The sequence below is a fragment of the Sinocyclocheilus rhinocerous genome, unplaced genomic scaffold (assembly GCF_001515625.1).
Source record: "Sinocyclocheilus rhinocerous isolate Xijiao unplaced genomic scaffold, SAMN03320098_v1.1 scaffold659, whole genome shotgun sequence".
Lineage (NCBI taxonomy): Eukaryota > Metazoa > Chordata > Actinopteri > Cypriniformes > Cyprinidae > Sinocyclocheilus > Sinocyclocheilus rhinocerous.
The window spans coordinates 313,734-324,615 of record NW_015652995.1 but is presented as its reverse complement, the minus strand read 5'-3'; the positions used below and the strand labels follow the sequence as shown (position 1 = coordinate 324,615).

General features: G+C 37.0%; 1 protein-coding gene across 1 annotated transcript in view; it reads right to left on the bottom strand.

Moving 5' to 3' along the window:
- LOC107715213 (multiple C2 and transmembrane domain-containing protein 2-like) overlaps nucleotides 1–10,882 on the bottom strand; it is a 60,228-nt gene that overhangs the window by 38,275 nt on the left and 11,071 nt on the right. The window contains exons 5-10 of the mRNA XM_016521292.1: nucleotides 6,036–6,178; nucleotides 5,331–5,407; nucleotides 5,113–5,224; nucleotides 4,992–5,027; nucleotides 1,600–1,770; nucleotides 304–434 (exon numbers count right to left, since the gene is read on the bottom strand). Coding sequence (XP_016376778.1) covers nucleotides 304–434; nucleotides 1,600–1,770; nucleotides 4,992–5,027; nucleotides 5,113–5,224; nucleotides 5,331–5,407; nucleotides 6,036–6,178 — 670 coding nt within the window. The remainder of the gene's footprint in view (nucleotides 1–303; nucleotides 435–1,599; nucleotides 1,771–4,991; nucleotides 5,028–5,112; nucleotides 5,225–5,330; nucleotides 5,408–6,035; nucleotides 6,179–10,882) is intronic.

Here is a 10,882-nt window from a genome sequence, read left to right as displayed (position 1 = left end):
GGCCTTTGTTCACCCCCCCGGAGCCGTGTGAGGCACTTTTTTATTATGGATGGATGCTCTTTATTTCACTTCTTTTGGACTGATGAACTGCAACACCCGCTGACTGCCATTAAACAGCTTGGAAGATCAAAGTAAATGTTTTATATAACTCCGACTGGATTCGTCTGAAAGAAGAAAGTCGTATACACCTAGGATGTCTTGAGGGTGAGTAATTCATGGGCTAATTTTCATTTTTGGGTGAACTAACCCTTTGCATACTGTTTTGAAAGTTTACAAGTTTTAGTGTCGCTCCAGCAAACTTACACTCCCCAGCACTCCTCTGATTTCCTGCCCCTCTTGCAGCAAACCTCCACCACGAGATTCTCCTGAGCATCCTGGAACTGGTTAAAGTCGAAAGACTCTCTCCACTGCGGGTTTGCCTTAATACACAGATTCTGAGACAGAAAGATAGACAAGAAGGAGAGAGAGAGAGAGAGGAAGTTGTGTCAATTTTAAGGCACTCTCAAAACTCTGACAGCTAACATGACAGGTGTATTAAGCTTTATTCAGTAAGACTTCAATAAGACATGTGGTGGAGGAGGGGCAGCCGTCTTCTGGAGAACACATCCTCTCTTCTCTCTGGGATTATAAACTCTGACAGCATCCAATTAGAACTAGTTTTGTTCAACAAGCAAACATGCCCAAACAGAGCCAGGGGGCTCTATAAAAAAGATGACATGAGAATACAAGACTAGCTGATTGGAACCATTGAGGGGGAAGGTAGATGAGCAAGGCATTCTGGGTATGCAAATGAGCCGAATAAGACATGGTAACAGAAGCATCAGGAGAGACGCCCTGCCAGACACGGCCGATCTAATGAGTAGCCTTCTCTGTCACCAGAGCAGTGAAGCCTGGGAGAAGTGATTTTGAAAGAGGGGGAGGAGGAGAAAGGAATGTGTGTAAAGTGGATGGGAATATCTAAAGTGAGGTATGTGAACTACTAAGAAAGTATGGGAGGAGGAAGGGGAGGAGGGAAGGGTTTAATGAGGTATTGAGAGAAACACAGGACAGAGGTTTAGAAACAAAGAAAGAGATGAGCCAAACTGCGATGATGTAATGAGCACTGCAAAAAGAGAAAGCTAGAGAAGCGAAAAGATGAAGGGAGAGAGGGATGCTCTCACCTTGCTCCTGACCCTCTGGTCTCCCACTCTGAAGCGTGCGTAGACGTCTCCCTGACCGCAGTCGGGCATGTCTTGGCCTTCAACCAGGATGACGGTGTAAATTCCAGTCCAAACCTGATTCTTCTTTCCGCATGTGAACCGCCCAACCTGCGCCTGGCTAACTGGCTGTCCCTGGAACAGCCAACACATACAAAAATCTACTAGTTTAGGCCAATGCTTCATTCCCGGTTCATCTTACATTTGTTTATCCTAAACATGCTTTTACAATTTGCAAACTTAAACATTCAGTTTTCTGTGTATTTAACGTCGTTGCTACAAATTCTGGTGACTTAAATATGTTACCAAGGTAACATATTATACTTGGCTCAGATAGATGAGATTTTGATGAAATTGCGAGAATGACTTGTGATAGCCCTGGAAAAGTGAAGAAAGCTCTCACCTTGCTCCTGACCCTCTGGTCACCCACTCTGAAGCGTGCGTAGACGTCTCCCTGACCGCAGTCGGGCATGTCTTGGCCTTCAACCAGGATGACGGTGTAAATTCCAGTCCAAACCTGATTCTTCTTTCCGCATGTGAACCGCCCAACCTGCGCCTGGCTAACTGGCTGTCCCTGGAACAGCCAACACATACAAAAATCTACTAGTTTAGGCCAATGCTTCATTCCCGGTTCATCTTACATTTGTTTATCCTAAACATGCTTTTACAATTTGCAAACTTAAACATTCAGTTTTCTGTGTATTTAACGTCGTTGCTACAAATTCTGGTGACTTAAACCAAGACATAAACCAACAACATAATATGTTACCAAGGTAACATATTATACTTGGCTCAGATAGATGAGATTTTGATGAAATTGCGAGAATGACTTGTGATAGCCCTGGAAAAGTGAAGAAATGTTTGTACTGTAAAGAAATGTTTTTCATCATATGCCATCATTTTACAGAAATAGTGCAGATATGAATTTATAAATGCCATGTATAGTTTCCAGCTATTCCTGAAAAAAAAAATGTGAATCACGTTTTGCATATATTTGATAAAAGAAAAACAGTAAGAAGGGTAAAAGTGTAAAATATTATTATTAAATTTTTAAATAACCGTTTTATATTTTAAAATGTAAATTATTAGTGCGATGGCAAAGCTGGATTTTCAGCAGATTTGGTGCTCAAGCAACATATCTTATTATCAATGTTTAAAACAGTTGTTCTGCATAATATTTTTGTGGAAACCATGATACATATTTAGGATTCTCTGATAAACAGAAAGTTCAACAGCACAGTCTTTACTTGAAATAGAAATCTTTCGTAACATTATAAATGTCTTCACTGTCACTTTTGATCACTTGAATGTGTCCTTGCTGAATAAACTAATTAATTTCAGAAAAGGTCTGTCAGTGTTCAAATTTGCTAGTAAAAGCAAAGGGACAAATAAAACATTTAAGCAGGGATCTTCTCCTACTGTAAATAAATGTGGCATCTTAATAAAAGAAGACTTATTGCAAATAAACTTATATTTCCGTTTTTGTAACAAAATATATTATGAAATAAAAGCTTCTAAAAACCGCTAGATGAAATGTGCAGGTGATCCCAGCACCACGGAGTGAAAAAACAGGTCCATCAACAAGACTGCAGATGGATAAGTACACAGTACAAAGATGACTTGCAGGTTGATAGCCCTGCACTTTCAAAAAAACACAGCATCAGGAAGAGGCTGGTCTGTTCTGCCAGTAATCACAGACCAGAGAGCTGTTTTCCCACCTGGCTGCTCAGAGAGTGTGACTGAGCCTTTGCTCCATTAGAATCACACACACAGACACGGAACAGCAGACAAACCAGCATTAACATTTAATGTAATGGCCACATCTCCATAAACAAGCCTCTTTAAAGAGAGAGAGCGAGGGATAAGGGGGGTAGTTATAGAGGGAGTGGAGAGAGAAATATATTATCCATCCAAGCCAAGCCTTCCCAAGTGTTTATTTTGGACAAATTTGTGATCGGCGTGGCCAATAAAACAATTCCGCTTAAGAGTAAGTGGCCCCTAAAGAGAGGCTATTCCTGGTGCTAAAAGAGCTGGGGGATTGCCTCCATATGGTGGAGCAGCATGGGGACAAGGGGACAAGCCCAAAGCCGTACCCATTTGGCTAGAGCTTCAGTGCTGTCCGTCCACAGCTGTGATAGTACATCCCAACATCTGGGTTATAGCTCACCATGCCTGGGAATGAGCCATCACACATATCCTCAGCATCTTACACTGGCATAGTGCCTCAAAGACTACACACACACACAAACACACACACACACTCCAGACACTGTCAGGAAAAATAACCACATGCTATGTGCCAATACTGCTGCCCGTTTCCATCTCAAAGACAGTGTGGCATGGCTGTGAAGAAGGAAGTGTGATAGAGGAGGAGAGGTAAGAAATGAGAGACATGTTCCGTCTCTACTGATAGGTGTCAAATAGAACTCGATCTCAGTTGTTTTGGCGGAGGACACACTGTGGTGGAAACACCAACAAAACACACACTGATCTATACCTGATCATAAAATCTAGGTGCCCATCTCTCAAAAACTGGCTCGCTTAAATGTTTGGGACATTTGACCCTAAAATCAAATGAAAGCAGCAAGAAAGGATGTTTTGCATTGCCACATACCGGTAATTCATTTAAGGACATTTAACCCACCGTGTCAAATTCCCAAAAAATACATTTGCATTTCTCAAATGCAAATCATATTTTAAATTGTATACATTTCTATTTTGTTTTGAAATTGACATTTAAATTGTAACATTTGTAACATGCATTTTAAAGTTCAGCACTAAAATGTATGCTCATTCTAATAGAACAAGTAAGGGGGTCTGAATACTTTCCGTACCCACTGTATATATATATAGTCCACACAGGGTGGTTTTTATTACTGTATTAACAATAATTTGAGGCTAAAATGTACAAAATGTCATGAAAGTAGTCACAATCTAAAAATCTTAATAATCCCAAAAGTAGCCTTTGTTCTCTTTACACAAAATATTTTTCTTTCTTTCTTTCTTACTATCATTTATTTATTGTTTAACTTTAATTTGGGAGTGATATTTTTAAGATTCACCTTTTTAAGACGAGACTTTGTCTACAAATCTAACGAGTCATATCTAAACTTGTAAAATGAGTTCTTGTTAATATTATGTATTTATAGTCCAAACAGGCCATAACTTATATAGTATACAGACTTTTATTCTTTAATGCTTCAGTTGAACTGATATAAAATTCAACGCTGGGCATAAATACAGTATAATAAAAGTAAATTATCTGCGATGGCACCCCACTCTACAGTAGACTGCAGCAGAGATTTTGTTCAGAGAAATCTTAAATTGCAAGTTTTGAACGGCCTTGAACAATAAAAGCTATTTGCTTACCGCTGCGAGGTAAATAAACTGCCATCTATGAACTGACCTGCACAAAATGCAAGACAGATTTGTGCTTTGTTAAAATCACAGTGATACATTTACTTTGGAAATCATGGATTGCTTCAGCGCATCAGACAGCCGCAGCCACAAACAAAAGTTTCTCGCTCTGTTGAAGTTCTGGAATTTTTAACTAAGTGAAAGTGAAAGAAAAGTAAAGTAAATGTACATAACATCAGTGAAGTGTTTGTGGGGAAGATGGTGAGGATCTACTGCCCTCCAGTGGACAGATGTGATATATATTTTTAATAAATAAGATTGTGGTTTAGTGCTTTTAAACAATGTATTCTGTGTATTTCGGCCTGGTACCTTTTTATTCTTGTAGGCGGATGGAACACCTGAACAGAAGTCATATGGTCAATATATAGAATAACATACCTTATTAAAGCTTCCCCTTCTTCTTAGTAGCCACTTCTGAAAAATCAATGACAAATGAAAATTATGTTAGAAAACCACTTGACTCTTCCCACTAAAATAAGTGTTTTTTTAGGGGCCGTACATTTCGTTTGGCAGGTTCCTCTCTGATGGTCAGGCAGGCCTCGAGAATGATCACTCCCATATCAGTCTCCACACTGTTGGGGTCCTCCAAAGTTAGTGCCATTGGAATTATTCTGCAGACAGCAAATTCACAAAACTTGTGAATTCTAAGAAGAAATTCTTTGAGGTAATGATCAGAGAAACTTTACCAGCACAATCTCATGACAAAGCTTTCCTCACCTGTCCAACTCCAGTTTATAGAGAGGAAAGCTGCTTGATCCCATGAAGTCATTGGATCTGAGGTCACGATCATATACCTGCATCAGTCATAATTGTGAGATGATGATGACTATTAGCGTTACAAAAGTTTATATTGTGTTTACATACCATATTTTTTATACAATCAAATTATTTAAATGTAAAATAAATATGTAAGAAAAAAATGCACAAACATAGATTATTTTCTTTAGTTACAACAATAGGGAAACAATCCATTTTGTTCACATTTGTTTAAAATAATATACATTAAAAACAAGTAGTTTTCATGACATTAATAAATTCTTCCCTATTAGGTGTTTCGAATGTATTATTTTTTGTTTACATATTCTGAATAAATTATTTTGAACAAATATTTGTCCCAAACAGAGTACAATGAACCGATATATATAAAAATAAGATATAATCTTTATAAATTCCCTGATAAGCAGGTTTGATTTGAATGCATCTCAAAAAAGATGTGATAATGTTTAGAGCATAAATCACCACATTGTCTACTTTTTTTTTTGGTCTGGTGTAATAAAAATGAATTACAATTTTCCAACAAAACTCCCTCCAACTCTGAGATTGTTTTTTTTGTTTTTTTACACTAGAATTAATAAAAGAGATACTGAAGTTAATAATTCAACAGTTTTTTTAAATATGTAATACTGTAAACACTTCACAAACCTTAAGATGAAGAGTCTGATCGAGGTCTCTGATGGGAAAGGAAAATAATTCATTCCAGATGGGATTCAGGTTCTTGTTCACAACTTTGCTTTTGTAGATGTTTTTGCCATCTAATTTGAATTTGACGAATGGGTCGCTTGTACCTGTTGAAAACAAACAGTTAACGATGTTACTTAAAAAAAAAAGGAGTCTTCTGCATTCATTAATTTTTAATCTCAATAATGTTTTGTTGCATAATGTTTGCAAATGATTTTGCAGATGAAGGGAACAAGTTTAAATGTATTTATTTATTTTTTTAGTGGTGATCAACACCACAAATGCTGTCGATTGAGCTTTATTCATATAGAACCAGGAACATTTATTTAATGACAAAGCATGGTGGAAACTGGTTCATATCATCAAACTGTACAAGCACTCAGATACAATCTTGCAGACACTGAATAATCCAGAAGACTCATTATTTAGGGGACCATTCTTAGCATAGAGAGGCGGACGTTTCGTCTCTTTCAGAGTGATGGGAGCTGGCTGATTGTGAAAGAGTAAAAATTATAGCCAGCGTGAGTCAGTTAATTTAATACCGGAGCATTAAAACCCCAGAAACAGGGAGCAAGCAGTGTTAATCTCCAAAGCCTGTTAAGAAAGTCTGCCTTGAGTCTGTCTGTGAGAGGGGAGGGAAAGTGGTCCGTCTTTGTCTATGCTGTGGTATGCAGATTGGCTGGTAAGAAAAAGAAAGAAAAAACAGATGAGAGAGAAAGAGTCCATCACTTCATTTGTATGGATGGATAAAGGAGTGCTTGAGAGAACCCGCGGGGAGCCTGGAATCACATGACAAAAGCCCTGTGGGGACGGGTTGTCAGGCCTGTCAGCTCGCCTCTCCAAATGAACATCTCCAGGAGGCAGCTCCTCCCTGCTAGCCGCTGACAAGGAAACCTCCAGGCAGCTTGACAGGAGGAAAGGGGCTCAAGCAGCCAGGGGAAGAGCTCCGGCGTGACTGAAAACGGTGACGGCGGAAATTAACAGAAGGAAAATGGAGAACGGCGGAAAAAAGGGAGGGAGGAGACTCGCGGGCCGCTTTTCCGATGTAGTGTCAGTCGGGGACGAGCTGGGCGTTAATTGTTAGGCAAAGATAGGTGCTGGAAAAGGCGCGAGAGGTGGACTGTGTCATCGCCGTCACGCTGTCATGTCGGACGAAGTGAGGACTCAACTAATAATGCAAAAGGCTGCAGACGGACAGAGACTTTTTTCAGACAATGTCTAAATCTTATTGATAAAGCATTAGATGGAAAAAGGGTAAAACCTAACCTACATAATTATTAGTTATTTTTTGATGGTGTTTCAAAAACATATCATAAAATAAAAATCTGCTTTGCAATAAAGCAAACAAAATGGGAATATGACTCTGAAAGTGAAAATATTTCAATATGAAGAAGACTTTATTTCATTAGCTGTAGGTAAAAAGCCTGGAGTAATGTTCTGTATCAAACTAGACATGAAGTGGTGTGTCATTCTCAAAGACCACCACACGAGGTCGCAGTTTCCAAAAATCTCAATCTAATCTTTATTTTTGTATGAAGGTATTTATTTATTTATTTAGACAGTTTTATCTAAAGGAACGTACAAATACAACAAATTGATTCATCTTAAGGGGGCAATAACATGAAAAGTGCTAACAATACAAAGTTTCAAACAAGAATGGCTAGAACAGGAAGTGGTTAAAGAAAACAAATAGTGTGTCATAAGAATAGAATCTCAGGGTCATATTAAATCGTTAAAGCTTTTCCCTTCTTTGGTCAAAATACTGAATATATCACCAAACAGTTGAGAACATGGTTCTTTATAACTCTGCATGGACTACAATTTAGATATCTGGCATGATTTGGACAAGAAGACTATTTGTTAGATTGAAGTCTGCCGAATATATCCTGAAACAGCATCTCTACTAAAGTTACTGGCCAAAATACAGTAACACCCCCCTAACAGCTTCAGTATTATTTTACATGGCCAAAGAGATGAGCTTGGATCAGAAATTAGGAAATACAGTACAATGTAAATAAACAAAAAGCAATAAAATGTCTCATCATTCTGGTCAGGTTTGTTAGTTTATTGGCATTCAGTTTCTCCATCAAACAGAGAAAGTGGATAAAGGAAGTTGCTTCCTTAAAAAGTTACAAATCAAGTTTGATCACAACTGCAAAGTGTGATTCACAAGAATTCCAAAATAACCCCACTTGACATTCCAGTGTCTATATTAAACACATTATATTATTATTATTATTATTAATTAGAACAGCATTTTCTTATTCATAAGAATATCATGTAGGCATGCAGGTTTCTATTAAAGACATTAAACCTGTATTAAAACTGTAATTAAATAAATTGAATTATTAATTAAAAAAAAGTTTTATACGTTCTCCAGCAGGTGGCAATATATCCCAATTTACTCTAAAAAAATAAGGTTAGTGCATATGATTGCACAGAGTTTATATAAAATATTAAAAGTTAAAAACAACCTTTGAAAGAAAAAAATATGGGACAATCAGGAACAAACCAAAAAAAGTTGTTTGGGCTTCAATACATTGAAGGCTTTGAGAAAGCGCATGCCTGGATTCTGCACAGAGGAATATCACTGGAATATATTCTAATTATGAAAAATAATGAGGTAGAGATGTTAATTAATAGCCTTTGGGCATACACCTGTGACTTTGAACATGAGAATGAGCTGCCCAATCAGCTTGGTCAGGCCTGCCAGATATACTGGCATTCCGTCTGAAGAACCGCTCTGGGTATCAAATGGAAATTCAGTACAATCATTTGCCTGTAGGATTTCAGTAAACCTTAGGCTAAAACCCTATTTTCTCTCTATCTCTCTCGCTCTCCCTTTTGTATCCATCGCTCTCTCGCATAAACAACTAGTTAAGAGATAAAAGAGACAACACATTTTGCATGATGACACCAGGGACTGTGTACAGCCTCTAGGAAACAACACCTCAACATGACTCTATTTGCATTGGCTCCGTAGTAGGGAAAAAAACAAGGCCAGCTCATTTGTTTCCCAGTGCTAGTATGAAAAAACTGACTTGATTCCGTGCAATCAAGGTACAACATTTGAATGGAAGACCGCTGATAATGACTTCTAAATCCAAACAATAGTTCCAGAAATAGCTTTTTGTTTTCTTAAATGTAACATGGTTACAGAAGCAAGACAGGTATGGCAGAAGGAAAGACATTCTGGTCTGACTGCATTCTGCAGTTTCGGGATGACTAGACAGGCTGAAGCAACTTGGAAACATTCCATCTTTAAAAAGTTCAGTCCTCACTGCTTTTCCTTTTAATTTACTTCTAATTATATAATGCATTACATATAAATATTACTCAACTACACCTCTCTAAATAATGTGTTATTTTATTTGACCTTTATATTTCAGATTAAATTTTGTTTTAATTTTAGACTCCATTTTATTTTGTTTTATTGTTCTACAGTAAGTTCTTTATCTTTAGCTTTGAGATGAATGACAATGAAAACAGCATGACAATCAAAAACACTTACTGTACTCACAAATTCTTTGACTATGAACTGAAGAACCTACAACAATCTTCACAATCTTAACGATTTAGAATGAACAGGATTCTAGAACCTTCCTAAACAAGATATGGCTTCATTTACATGTTTACAATGAATGCTGTCTTTTTTGACAGTCCTGATTCTAATCATTAGCAGTCGCACCTGCTGGGCTTCACAGAAAGCTCAGATGATTGCCACAGAATAAGAATGACTGTCATTAATAAAGTTCCTCTTATGTGCGTGTTAAATTTTGACTCATTTAATTATACTGTCAGATATCATTTAAAGAATACATCTCTTAGCTCTCAACAGATATCCTACCTTCCCAAAATCAGCACACACAAAAAAAACACAAAAACATTAGTTTCTCTCTGAACATTAGAAATCATTAAAATAACATTACTGGGGGGGAGGGGCACATTTTCATCTGATATACTTTACACTAAGAATGTAGATATGCAAGATCCTGAGCCAACTGTCATGCATATGCACAAACACTATGGACAAAATAATATTTTTTTATTTTGTCCATAGCTGACAGCTGACATTTACAAGCCACCACAGGTTTCCTAGATCAGCACCATGTTCAGTTTCAATAATTTCAAAAACTAATAAACACAAATAGCCTATGCATCAGATTATATAGAAGCATTCAAAAGTTTGGGGTCAGTAAGATTTTTTTTTATCTCTTATGCTCACCAAGGTTGCTTTTAGACTGTATTTTACTTCAAAATTACAGTTAAAACAGTTATGGTGACATGTTCAAGCCACCACAGGTCTCCTAGATCAGCACCATGTTCAGTGTCAATAATTTCAAAAACTAATAAACACAAATAGCCTATGCATCAGATTATATAGAAGCATTCAAAAGTTTGGGGTCAGTAAGATTTTTTTTAATCTCTTATGCTCACCAAGGTTGCTTTTAGACTGTATTTTACTTCAAAATTACAGTTAAAAAGTTATGGTGACATGTTATTACAATTAATACAATTATATGTTATCTATTTTAATATATATATATATTAAATTGTAATTTATTCCTGTGATGGCAAAGCTGAATTTTCAGCATCATTACTCCAGTCTTCAGTGTCACACGATCCTTCAGAAATCATTCTAATATGCTGATTTGGTTCTCAAGAAGCGTTTCTTATTATTATCAATGTTGAAAATAGTGTTACATTTTTTGCAGGATATTTCAGGATGAGAATAGAAAATTCAAAAAACAGAATTTATTTGAAACAGAAAGCTTTTGTAACATAATAAATGTCTTTACTGTCACTTTTGA